This window comes from Apis dorsata, unplaced genomic scaffold (genome assembly GCF_000469605.1).
Source record: "Apis dorsata unplaced genomic scaffold, Apis dorsata 1.3 scaffold_4, whole genome shotgun sequence".
Classification (NCBI taxonomy): Eukaryota; Metazoa; Arthropoda; class Insecta; order Hymenoptera; family Apidae; genus Apis; species Apis dorsata.
In genome coordinates, this window is record NW_006263307.1 from 392,082 (window position 1) to 406,224 (window position 14,143).

General features: G+C 23.7%; 3 protein-coding genes across 6 annotated transcripts in view; 1 reads left to right on the plus strand and 2 right to left on the minus strand.

Annotated features, from left to right (window-relative positions):
* The window catches only part of LOC102671095 (transmembrane protein 26), a 4,221-nt gene extending 2,695 nt beyond the window's left edge, over positions 1-1,526 (minus strand). Inside the window, exon 1 of the mRNA XM_006607254.2 lies at positions 737-1,526. Coding sequence (XP_006607317.1) covers positions 737-930 — 194 coding nt within the window. The 5' untranslated portion in view covers positions 931-1,526. The remainder of the gene's footprint in view (positions 1-736) is intronic.
* Positions 1,527-4,222: 2,696 nt separating this feature from the next.
* Positions 4,223-14,143, minus strand: part of LOC102672429 (serine/threonine-protein kinase OSR1-like) — a 14,251-nt gene continuing 4,330 nt past the window's right edge. Inside the window, exons 4-14 of one of the 4 annotated variants that reach the window (XM_006607269.2) lie at positions 13,096-13,150; positions 11,793-11,921; positions 9,071-9,408; positions 7,979-8,091; positions 7,400-7,650; positions 6,801-6,975; positions 6,188-6,423; positions 6,000-6,114; positions 5,673-5,926; positions 5,147-5,333; positions 4,243-5,074 (exon numbers count right to left, since the gene is read on the minus strand). In XM_006607269.2, the coding sequence (XP_006607332.1) occupies positions 4,997-5,074; positions 5,147-5,333; positions 5,673-5,926; positions 6,000-6,114; positions 6,188-6,423; positions 6,801-6,975; positions 7,400-7,650; positions 7,979-8,091; positions 9,071-9,408; positions 11,793-11,921; positions 13,096-13,109 (1,890 nt within the window). In that variant the 5' untranslated portion in view covers positions 13,110-13,150 and the 3' untranslated portion in view covers positions 4,243-4,996. Of the gene's footprint in view, positions 5,075-5,146; positions 5,334-5,672; positions 5,927-5,999; positions 6,115-6,187; positions 6,424-6,800; positions 6,976-7,399; positions 7,651-7,978; positions 8,092-9,070; positions 9,409-11,792; positions 11,922-13,095; positions 13,151-14,143 lie in introns of all 4 variants that reach the window. The other 3 variants (XM_006607270.2, XM_006607266.2, XM_006607268.2) reach the window with 3 other exon arrangements.
* LOC102672180 overlaps positions 10,602-14,143 on the plus strand; it is an 8,078-nt gene continuing 4,536 nt past the window's right edge. Inside the window, exon 1 of the mRNA XM_006607265.2 lies at positions 10,602-10,943. Coding sequence (XP_006607328.1) covers positions 10,917-10,943 — 27 coding nt within the window. The 5' untranslated portion in view covers positions 10,602-10,916. The remainder of the gene's footprint in view (positions 10,944-14,143) is intronic.

Consider the following 14,143-nt stretch of genomic DNA (forward strand, 5'->3'; position numbering starts at 1 on the left):
TAAATTATTTATAATATAGTATAATATAAAGAATATTAATTAAAATTATACAATGTTTTTATATATATTAATAATCTAGAATATTTATAATTAAAATATTTATATCTTTGTGCTCTATTTTATTTGTTTGTAATTTATATTGATCATTTTTAAAAATAGTAAAAAATACAATTTTTATTGAACATAAGTTCGATCAATCATATAATACAACTAAAAAAGAGGTCACTATTACATGGCTCTTTTTATATATCGATAATTTTTGATATATAGTGGATTGTGTCTCATTTCACTCTTGTTACTAATGCTCCAATTTCCGACTGTCAAATTGAGACGGACCCATAAAAACACACCTTTTCCTTTCAAGAGAAAATTAGGTTGATTTTATTCCATAGACTATTATATACTAAAAAAATTGCATGTAAATGCATCTTATACATTTATTTTAATAACTTTTTTCTATTTTTATTTATAATTCAAAATTATATATATAATAAAAATAATATATATATATTTAAGTATTTATAGAAATATAAAAATGATTTTTAAGCATAAAAGTAATAATATTAAATTACAATTGAAATAAAATTTTTTTTCGATTTAATTATTTTTAATAAAAAGATTATTATTGTCATTTAAAAACTATGTTATATATTTATATATATATAAATAATTATCGATATATTATATTAAGTACATATTAATAAATAAATTTAATAAATAAATTTTTATTACTTACCATTTCCATTCTTGATTTTCTTTTATAGTAAGTGTGAAAATTCCTTCAAAAAACAATAATAGAATTGGGCAGCTCAAATACCAAAATAAAGAATTCTTTTTAAATGTAGTTACTTGCCAAATTGCAATAAAACCATGAGATGCAAAAACTAATCGAGTAATAATTGCTTTGATTGTAGCTAAAAATTTTGCCATTATCACAAATTATTCAGTTATTTATATATCAACATTTATTTTTCACCCAATAAGTTTTTCACGAATTATTTAATGTTCAATTTGAAAACTTTTTCTTGAAAACTATTTTTGAATTCTTTTTTAGAATAAAAAATTAAAGAATATTATTTTAGAATATATTTTGGAATATTATTTTGGATCTTGTTTAACTTAAGCTCACTGTATCAGAACTAAAATAAAAGTATAAAGGTTCCAGAGGGTTTGGATTTCAAATAGTCTTGCGCATGCGTTGTCGAAATAGTATTATAAGAAGCATATATTTATTATTATTTAAAAAAAAATTAATGATATCGCTAAATCAATCATAGACAAAAAAAATTTTAAAGCTAAAAATCTAATATCTATGGATAAATTTTACATTAAAGATCAAGATATTGTAATTTTTTGAAAAAGACATGGTGAAAATATATTGAATTAATATTTTCTATCTCATGTATGATCACTCGCTAAGAACAAGAATAAACAAGAATAGAAGAAGAACAAATAGAAAGAAAGGAATAGAGATAAAGTAAAAGTTTGAGAATCAGTGCTATCTTTTGAGTGTTGTTAATGAACTAATAAATAAATAAATTAAATAAAAAAATTATCAATTAAATAATAAAAATATCAATCAATTCTTGAATGCTATAGCATATAAGAAAACTAGATATAAATTCTTATACTTAGTGCGTAACTTCGTTAAGAAGTATAAGAATTATTTCATCTGTGATAATAAATGTAGGAATTATATTAAATTCAACTACAAAAGTTAATAAACAGATTTTAAAAATAATTTCTTTAATATCTTTATTTAATATCATCTTTTCATAAATATATATATTAGATGAATTTATATCTTTGAAATCTTTTAATTATTATTAATAGTAAATAAAACAAAAAAAAAAAAGTAACTATAACAAGTAAATATGCAAAAATAAATATTTCACAGATAAATATATATATTACAAAAATTTTTGTTGCGAAATTGCAGGAAAAATTTCATGTGTAACCTGCTATTGAATTAGTTTCCTAATATAAAATTAAAAATTTTGATAAATTTTTGATCAAATATTTATGATGTATTAAAGAAATTATTTTTAAAATTTGTTAACTTTATTTAGTTCTTGTTATTAAATTGAATATAATTTCTACATTCAATAATTTGCTACAAATAATTCTTATATACAATAATTCTTCACTTTTTTTATGAATTCATTAATTTTCTTTATAAAATCATATATTACTTATTATATAATATTAGATAATAATAATATTAATTAATCAACAATAATTATTATTAACAAAATTTTAAGGAATTTCTAATTTGGATTTGTGCTTTTTATTGTTTCGCATTAAATCAATTATAAAAAATACTTTATAAATTTTTATTACTTTGAAATCTGTTTACTTGATTTGTAATTATTGTCAGAATGAATGCTAATGAATTTCATCATAATCAAATTCTATGTTTTTGAAATTAATGAAAATTGTTATAAAATTCTAGAAAATTGCACCACAAAAATATTTTGTTTAATTGGTCTATTCTTATATCTAGTCTATCAAAAATAATTTTTCCAAATAGGATGAAGTAGAATAAATATTGAAAATCAATCATCTCTTGATGACTTTTGAAAGATATATTTTTGACTTGATTTGAGATGCGTTTGCATTACTTTTTACAGTTATTTTTTATAATATTGAACGTTTTTTACAATTTTAATTTTAGAGAATTTAAAAATATAAAAATTCATTCATTTAATTTTATCATTTGAAACATCATTTGTTTTGAATAATAATGAAAAATATTTAAATAAAAATTAATTGATTTTATAAAATATTATATTCTAAGAAAAAATATCTGTATATGAATTTCGTTCTTTTTTATATATTTTTTTTTCAAAATTTTGAAAAATAATTTATTTTTAATCATAATTTTTTAAATTAATTTATTAATTTTTATATAACAATAGATTGTAAAATAATGTTATGTTGTATTGTAATAATTCAGGTATTAATTAAGGTATAATGAATCTACTTGAAAGTTAGTCATTACTTTATTCAAATTTGATTATTGATTTATCACAAATAATTCAATTTCTTTTAATAGTTCTATAAAAATAAAGAATAGTTCGAGAAATCTATTTCTTAATCATAATATTAAAATGCATTGCTTGTCATTTAATAATCAATTTTTTAATTACTTATTGAAAATTAAATTTAATAGAAATAACAAGCATCAATATTTTTTTCTTTCAGTAACAATTTTACTTATAAGCAAAACTTCATGAAATACAAAGGAATTTGTATTTTGTAAGTTAGTTTATAAAAATCTACCATACGCTTCTTACTTACAATAGTTAAAGGATTTCTATTTCAATTAAAAAGTATCATTCCTTTATTAGAATAATTCTAGGCTTTATCCATGAAACCCTTTATTTTTAAGCAATAAATATTTTATTTTTATATATCTTTATATTTAGTGATATTTTCATATATCGCGAAAAATATTCATTTCGTTATCAATTTTATTAAGGGTTTTTATATGAACCGAAAATCAAAACCATATTATTTTAAAACAAATTAATTATTATAATTTGTTTGTATTTTATAATTTACACATATTTCACTTTTCTCTTTTAAAACATATATATATAATTAATTTAAATCATTCTAATTATGTTCGTTAATTATGATTTCAATGCAACCTTTTTTAGAATTTATTTTTTTTTTCATATCAGACAGTTTTTGAAATAAAACTGAATTAGTAATTAAGTAATTTTAATTCAATAATTCGTTTTAAACAATAAAAATGCAACATTTTATAATTAAATATATTTGCTAGACAAAAAACATTAAAATTTTAATTTGAATATAACATACCGAAATTTACAAAATATTTTTCTTTTTATATATAAATTATTAAAAAAAATTTTTTAACCCATGGTAGTATCTATTAAACCAAATTTGATTCAAAATAAAATTTCATAATTCATTAAGATTAATATAGATCATTTCCTAATCCATATGTGCATATTTATGTGTAATCATTCTTTAAAAATCATCAATAGAAATGAATTATAATTTTTTTTTCTTAATTATTTGCCTCTAATGAAGCCACAAAATAATAAATCCACTATTATTAATTCTATTTAATTAAGTACAAAACACGTTCCTTTAGTACTTTCGCGTGTTCTACGTGATCGTGTAACGTGAAGCATAAAGAAATACGCTAATGATTTCTATCTTTATATTATACAGGAAAAGATATGACTGCTTTTTTTTTGTTTTTAGTACATGATATGCATTCAAACATGACGCATATTTTCAAAAACTAAAAAAAACATTTATCTGATATTTCAAATAAATAAGTCAGATGTGTTTTTAAGCACCTTTTAACAGTTTACTCATTTGCTTAATTATTTGAAATTCTATTTTATTTATTTGTAAGAGTCAAATAAATCTAAGTTGAAGAATTGATCGACTATTAATATTTACAGGAATTAATGCAATAATATGAATGATATATGTAAATTTATGAAACTACAGTTAATGATTAGAGCAAATGAAACTTAAGCCATTACGAAATTGGATTTTTGCCATTCTTGTAAGAGTTCAGAATTAAATAATTGGCAGAGTTTACAAATAACTCTGATTAATTTCGGTCAGTTTTCTTGTCTATTAATATCAACTTTTATAACGATTCTATTTTCTATTCAGCAAAAATCTTTAAACGATTTTTTTTTTCAAAAACTCTTATCTGTAGGCAGCTTTGAATACGCATTAAGCAATTCATTTGTAAATGAATTCTATTCAATATCTATATTCTGTATTCTTTGTTTTATGTAAGAACTCTAATAAAGTAAAAGTAACAAAAGCTGTGAAAAAGAAAAAACCAATAGAAATCAATAGTTTATTGTTTGAATTATTAATTTTTTAAAAATTATTTTCAGACATCGAAAAAATCGATCAGCTTTTGATACTTTCCATTTTCTGAACTGATTCCTAATAATGATGTTCTGCAAAACTTCAAAAATTTCTATATGTTGTTTTAATCAGTGATGGAAATTTGAGCAAATCCTATTAATGCTTTATCATCTGGTACTTCATTGGCTGCATGACCAGAATTCTGAAATAATATAATCATTTATAATTAATCTATTCGAATATAATTTTAAAGAAAATTTAAATTAAAATTTACCAATGAAAACGTTACTGTTCGTAACTGGCCGGCACTGTCTATGAGTTTTTGCAAATTCGCTGCTATCACAACGATATCTTTGCCATCAACCAATCCTGCACCAACTAATTCTGCTGCAATTCCTTCAGCAGAATCCACTCCAACAGCAAATTCAAATCTAATATCGTTAAGCTCTCGCTTATGATTACTAAATAAAAAAAAAATTATCTATTTAATATGAAATTTTTTATGCTAAAGAAAAGTAAAGTTTTTGTTAGAAAAAAAACTAATAGTTATAAAGGATTAGGAGATGGAACATACTCGAATTTATCCACAAGGGAAAAATGGGTTTCAGGACGTCTGAAATAAGAATAAATTATTGTAAATTGTAATAAATGTAATAATTGGAGAAAAAAATAGAGAATTATAAGACAATGATTTTACATTTTAAAAAGAATTTTCTAAGAATTATTAAAACTTTAAAAAATTTAGCATTAATATTAAACAGAAGTAAAATAGAGTTAATAAATATTAAAATAAAATGTACCGTAATCTTAACACCAAATTTATAGGAATACTTGGTTCATGCTGCACAACAATATGGCTTTGTGCAAATTTCAATTGTCCAAAGAATTCTTCCTCCTCTTCTTCACTAGTAGAATTTTCAATTGTATTAACTGGCAAAGCCTCTTTGCTTTCATCACCACTAGATACACTATCTTCTTCTTCTGAAGACCAAACCCACTCTCCTGTAACTGTTCTGTGCAGACGTCCCGATGTGCCAGGTTGTCTTTTTGAAGCCTAAAATAATTATATAAAATATTAATATAAATAAAAATATAGTTAACAAAATAATATAGTTAAAAAAATACACCTTTTGCACTCGAGTTTCAAGACTAGGACCACAAGCTACCAAAGTCTGTTGTAAATATTTTTTATCTTTTGCTTTTTTGAAAAATGGATGTTTCAACAATTCCGTTGCTGTTGGTCTGTAAATATTATTTTTACTATTTAATATAAATGATTTTTTGAAAGTTTTAAAAAAATTTCAAAAGAAGAAACCTTTTTGTCGGATCTTTTTGCAAACAATCGACGATCATTTTTCGGAATGTTTTGCCATAAGCTTTATATTGGTCTTTATCATCGGCAGCAGTATCTAAAGTTGGTGGATCATTTTGTAAAGTCAACATGAGCACTTTCATTGGTGGATACTTATGATATGGAGCAGTGCCACTAGCCATCTCAATAGCAGTGATGCCAAGTGACCAAATATCTGCTTTGAAATCATAACCATGGTCCTGTAAAATTATTTGCATATCATAATTGACTTTACAGTGTATGTGAAATAAAATATCAAAAGTAAGATTAATCATGCTGTTTATTAGTAACATGCTTCTTTCAGTAATAGTGAGAAATAAAAGAAAGTTGTGAGTATTAATAAATATTTTTGACAAATATCTGTTACATGATTCATGCTCAAGAAAATATAAAAAAATATAAAAATATTTAAATTCTTCAAACTAGAACTCTTTTAAAAAAAACAAAAAATGTTATGAAACAAAATATAATATTTAAGTTTCAATTTTTTTAAAATAAGTAATTTTGTCTATTCTAAATAAAAAAGCATAAATATAAACATCAAAAATGCAGGCTAAGAAGTTGTAATGTTACTTTCCTCTCTCACCTGCTCCATGACCTCAGGTGCCATCCAACAAGGTGTGCCCACAAATGTATGTCTAACTTTCTGTCTGCTCAAATCTCGACCAGTTGCTAACCAGGCACTAACACCAAAATCAGCTATCTGGACAGTGCCATCTTCTCCTAGTAGGATATTACCGGCTTTTATGTCCCTAATATTATTCTGTTATTAAAATTTGTCTATGCATTATCAAAGAATCAAATATACTTTATCAATATTACTTTGCATTTCATCAAAAAAAATTATCGGATATTTTGATAACATTTTCTGATTCGATTAAATACAAAATGAAATTAATTAAAAAATTTCTTTAAATAAAAATATAAATAAAAATATATTAATATCAATATATAAATAAAATTAAAAAAATTTAAAAATACTATCAAAAGTAAAAAANATCTAAAAAATTTAAGAAAAGAAAAAATATCTAATTTGTTTCCAATTTAAATATTACAAATTAATTTTTTTTAAAAATTATTTTATAAAATTATTTTTATATTATTATTATATAAATAAAATAGTAAATTAGTATATATATTTATATTATAAATACAAAAAAATAACTAATAAAATACCTATGTATTTGCCCATTACTGTGAAAATATTCGAGGCCTTTAAGCACTTCTCGTAGAACTGTAGCTATTGTAGCTTCATCAAATACTCCATGTTTACAATTTGTAGTTCTCGTTTTATGTTTGATAATGTCCAATAGAGATCCACCCTCTAGCAACCTCAGAACAAGCCAAAGCTCCTCTTTTACAACAAATGATGTATAATATGTGACTACATTTTCATGATTGCAGGAGGACATTGCCTGTATTTCTTTCTGTTTATAAAAGAAATTTTTTTTTTAAATAAAATTGTGTGTAAAAATCGTTATAATATATAATTTTTATATGTATATATTATAAATATATTCTATATATGTCAATATATTTTCAAATAGTTATCAAAATTATAATCATTTTTCAATAATAACGATTTAATATCTTTAAACAATAAATTAATATAAATATAGAATTAATTTTCAATTAAAAAAATGATAATCGCGATAATACAATTGTCAACAATCAATTTTGGTCTATAATTCATTATTAAATAATTTATATATAAATAACTTATATATATATAACATTTAAAAAAAAAAAAATTACCAAAAGTTCGTCCATGCTTGTGTTCCATTTTTCTAAGTTTATTCTTTTGATCGCACATTTTTCTTGTCGTGGAATGCAAAATGCTGCATGTACTACAGCAGTGGCACCTACGCCTACAATAAACAATATATATATAAAATATGTAATATTATATACATAACATTTTGAAAGAAATAAAATTTTATTTTGAAATATGAATATATTAATTTGAATATTGAATAGATGTGACGTAAAATATGTCACAATACATTATGTGACTTCGTTCACGATATAAGATTTTTAATTTTATAATTTTAATATTTTTTTTTTAATTAATTTTTCAAAACATTTATATTTTTATGTTAGTAATTTTTCTTAAATTTCTTCATAAGAAAAAATAAATATTTGATATTAAATTTTTTTTATTAAAAAATATTAAAACGAAATTATAAAATATAAAATTTAAAAAAAATATAATAATATTATATAATTTGTAAATTATTTCTTAAAATTTTGATTTGTAATTTTATTTATATTGATCAAAACATTTAAAAATATATTAAAATTTTATAATACTTAATTATTTTAAATATTTAGAATAAAATATTTCAATCTAAATAACTATAATATAAATTATTATACCATTCTATTTTTCTACTTTTGATTTTATAAGAATTTGTAAATTCGTTCCAAATATTTTTGTACGTATTTTGTATGTATGCAATAAGAATTACTGGATTCGAGTAAGTTAACTAGGTTAGGACATATCGGACACCGGTATACGTGCCTTAACTGAGAGCGAGTGAGAAAGTAATCCAAGTACGACAGAGATAATCGCGTAAACGCGGACGAGGACAATGCGTCAATTTGAAGCTCATCATTTACGATCGTGAAATCATTAATTTTTCAATACATTTTATTCTATAATTCTCCACTTTTATGTTTCATTTAGTGAACTAAAAAATTTTCTTGAATAAAATCAAGAAATGGAATCAACTATTCATCAATGCCCGGTCATCATATATTACAAAAGGCATTCTCAGCCTAACAAAACCTATAGGAATTTTCGACATTGTAGACGATAAGGGATATAGAGAAGTAATGATTACTCACCAATAACCTCTTTCAGCTCATAGTCGTCTTTGGTGTTCGGCCAGCCCTGCACAACCGTGGTGGAGCTCGAGGACGCCATTTTGTTCGCCAGTGCTGTACCAAAACGTGCGTGCTTGCTGGTATTTCGGGCGCCCCGCGCAAGTAGTAACACACCGCTCTTTAAACGTGTGCCACTGTTAGGTGTTTTAGGCTCACGTGGACCTCTTGTATCGACGCTTGCGCGCTGATGGTTATTTGCCGCAGGTATATTCGCGTTTTTCGGTGGAGTTGAGGCGCGGAATGATTTCTGTCGAAATATCCCCGGTGAACAGGAAGGTAGAATCTCTGGTGAAATTTTTCTATAGAAATATTTGATTTTTCAAAAACAATATAATAAAAAATAAATATTTGTTTAAGATAACATTTGTTATAAGGTATAATAATAAATTTATAAAATATTAAATCATATATTTAATATGAAATAAAATTTGAAATAAAAAGAAAGATTAAAAAATTTGTTTAAAGAATTGTTTTTGCAAACAATACATGAATTAGGGCCGTAGTATTAAGGAGGCCACGACAATGTGTTTATTAGGTCTCAATTACATATAATTTTGTCAAAATAAATGCGTCGATAAAACGTCGACGCAACCTACGCAAGCCCCAATCTGATTCATTAAGTCGATTGGTCTTTCTTAGAGAAATCAACCACTTGAGTAATAAATTCTAATTTAGAACAATTTAACGTCTTCAAAGAAACTTTCTTTCCATTTCCAGTACTTTCACTATTTTCATCTATATTATTTAAATAAACTTATTAAAAAATTTTATTATAAAGAATATAAAATAATTTCATATTTAATTCACAATTAAATTCACATTATAGAACTATTATAATAGTATAACATTTACTATTTAAAACAAATCTTATATAAAATACAAAATAGAGGGAAATTTAAATATTACTCTTATCTTATTCTATTTTGAATAGGATGTTGCATGGATGAAATTGAATTAATGGTATTATCGGGAAAAAAAGTTAAATCTTATGAGCTCTTTAATCTTTTTTGAACATTTTTATTGAGATTTACTCACACATAAGTATCGAGTAGCCGAGGATTACGATTTATCCAACATAAGCAATGCAGTCTGGCGTGCAGGATTTGTCACTACTGTCGGTCAACAATTCAAAATATTTTTTCGGAGAGAGAGAACAAGAACCGCGTGATACGTGACCGCGATATTAAGGTTAATCCTGGTTCGTCTGTCTAAGTCCCACATAAACTCTGTCGATGACACGCTCTCCATGATTAGTAATTGAAGTGTCATTCGCGCGTATATCGAGAAGCGTGTTAAAAAAGTTGGAAAAAGAAGACTAAGCAAAAGGGTTAAAAAAAAACGGGAAATAGCCACAAAAGTGGATAATAAAACAATTTATAAGAACAGAAAATAAAAGAAAAAATAAAAGATATATGAAAAAGAAAAGAAAGAAAGAGAGGAAAGAAAAATGAATAAAATGAATAAAGAATAAATTAAAGAAACAGAAAAAGGTATAACTATATCTAATGTATCATTCACGTTATCAATATCAATATCGAGAAAAATCAATTGACATGATTAAAAAATTTAATTAAACGGTTGGTAATCAAACATGATGTTGAGATATTGAATTTCTGTATTTGCAAAAAGATCTATTGAAGATGACCTTTAGTTTTCAAATGACACATGACCTAATGCGTTCAAATCCTGTGCAAGATATAAAAGAGCTAAATGAAAGTAGGTAGAACAGTAATCTGATTCACAGTTTCTGATAAAGGTGACTTTTTGTAAAACGGAAAACTGATTAAAACAAAATCATTTGACTGCTATGTATCGACTAGGATATATCGCAATGGTAAGCATTTACAAGAACGTTTATTTGAAATTTGATAAAAAAATTTTATTTCAAATTTAAAAATTCATATTAAAAAATATGAAAAATTAATTTTAAAGTATCAGCAGATTTAAAAATAAAAATAACAATTATATTGAAAAATATTTATACGTTTCATGCACATATCTGCATCGTCTATATATCGGTAGCTTTTAAACACTTTAATTATCATAGATGTACTACTACGTCATTAAAAAAACTTACTTTGTTTACATCAAACTATTAGTATGTCTCCGTATTTATGCCAATTCGTAATAACTCGTTTAAAAAGATGTTAAATATATTTGTTAATATGTAATATCACACATGAATTAAATTTAATATTTGCAAGTTTAAATTTATGTAGAAGCCATGAAGAATTTTAAAAAGCAAACCAAATGGTTATCATAATTAACTCACAATTCAAATTGTCCATTTATAAACGAAAATGATAATTATTTTTCAAAATGTGAAAATTATTTGGTAAAAAATCATAATTTATATTTTATTTTATAATTAATAATTATTATTATAATTTCAAGTATGTTAATTTTATGAAACAAATAAAAATTTAAATTTTCAATTTCAATTTTTATAATTTCTGCTAATATTAAAAGTCCCTAGATTATTTTTCGATAACAAAAATCGATCACGCGACTACGCGCGCAACAATTCATTACTATCGATGAAATAACGATTGAATCTTTTGAATTTGCAAAGTAATTTAAAATAAACCTTCTAACACCAATAATTAAAATGAATTGTTGAAGAGAGAATCGATGAAATTCTGAATTACAAAAACGAGCAAAATAAGAACAATGATGCACTTACCTATTTCTACCAAGAACTAATGTCGTCAAGAACCTGTTGTCTTGAAATTTCAATCGTTCCTCCTCTGTAGATATAGGCGCCGCGGCGCCAAGCGTGCCCGTCTTATGTTGCCTCATGTTGCCCGCAATTCTGCGCACAAAGAAAAAACATGTCTGTCAGATTGGTTACATATTTTAGGCGCGCTTACATTTATATCGAATAAATTTATTAATTAACAAATAGAGAAATAGTTTGATTAATAAAATATGAAAATATAAATAAAATAATACATGATTTGAAATTCAAAGAATTGTTAATTTTTAAATCTTAGATTAATTCGAAATTTATATATTTTTATTTCATAATGATGAAATTTTTCTGCTTAAAATATAATTTTTATCGAAAGAATTTAGATATTTTATATGAATATAAGTTAATCAAATAAAACAGGAAAAAAATCATAAATTATTTCTCGATTATTAATAAATTAATTAGATATTCTTTTTTCAATTGGAGTATTATTATTTAAATGTTCTCTATAATATTTTATAGAGAATTACTTATACTTTTAATGTTATTAAATATTATTTTGATAATTTTCAATTTTGCATCTTTTCTCTTGTTATTGTGATGGAATATAAATACAGTTTTTTCTATCCTGCCAACATATTATTCATCTACAACGCAGCCTGAGATCTCCGGACTGCCAGCGTGTGGAATATTTCTAAATTGGCGGTCAGTCGATTGTCACCTAAATACCTAAATGGAATAATTGGAGTTGGATTGGCGGTACCAGCTATTTTTAGCCAGCATCAAGGGGTAGTCCCTATCTTGCTATCTAAAAATAATCTAATAGCGAATGGATCTTTGAATGTTTTCAGCACATGTACCTTAGAATTTTTTTTAACGTTTTTAACTAATATCGAAAATTTTTATCATGCTTGAGCAAAAATTAAAAAAAATAAGAATTAAAATCAAGAAAATGAAAAATAGAGAATACTATATAACAAATCAAGTTTTATGTTTTTAAAAAATAAATTTATAAATAACTATTTATTTGAATTTTCGTACACGTCATTCGCAATTTGCTAATTAAGGTTTAAATCTATCCTCGTGAAAATGTCTCACCAGTATGATCTAATTGTCTCTTTAAACACAAGGAACCCGTACGCATTCTTCCTTAATATAGTCATATAACAAGTTCTTTATGTTAAATAAAAAATAATCCCCTACCAATTCTTTTAGTAATGAAAACTTTCATAGACAAAAAAGAAAAAATTATTAAACAAAGTGTTAACAAAAGTGTTAAAAAGTATTCACTGACCTTATTATATACATTCTTGCGAGACGGTGATTTTTATTTTTTAAATATTTTGAAACTGCAACAATTAAAAAAAAAAAATTTCTCTGTAAGGATATATCAATTCAAGAATTATATATTATTTTCGAATATATATTACAATAATAATTAATATATATTACAATAATAATTTTAATTATATAAAACTTTTAATTTTCAATTCAAGATAATTTGAATTTTAATTGATTAAATTATAATGGTTCATGTCATGAAAATACAAAGATTCCAATTTTAAAGAATAAAAAAAATAGTATGATTAGACTATTTGTGGCTTTTAAATTAATATGGAGCAAATAATGTATTAAAAATGACAATAAACACATCACGTAAAGTTTCGATAGAATTCTTGTTAGATTTTACGCTGACTGGGACGAAGAATCTAATTGATTTCCTAAATTAACGAGTCTAATAGTCTCTTCTCTAATCGTTCTCGTTTACGAGCCGCGTCCCGTTCAGAATTTCGTGTTCTAAATTACGCGCTAACTGGTCGCTTTATTTCTTGTAATTTTTCAATGTCCAACAAATTATTAAATTTCTTAGCTAAAAATCATTATTACTTTATATTACTTTTTATCTAATACATTGATTTTTTCTTTTTTTTTTGAAAAATCAATTTTAAATTCAATTGATTTTAATTCTTACTTTATGATAATTCAATCATGAAGATTTAAGATTGATAATATAATAATTATTAATAAATGTAAATTATATTAATACATTTTGTAAAATCCCAGAAAACGAAATGTCCACTGTCCACAAGGTATATCCGGTAAAAACTGTTTGTAATAGGTTAATACTTGCCGATCGTTGTCAATATTATTAAAGAGAACACATGTTTGTGTTTAATTTTTTCTTTGACAGCAGTTACGTGAACATTTATTCTACGATATTTCATTTCATAATTGATAATACATGAACATGTTTGTGAGTACTTGGAATATATATATTTCATGGAAATATTTAATTCTTCGAATTGAGAAAAAAAGAAAAAAAAAAAAAAAAAAAAAAAAAA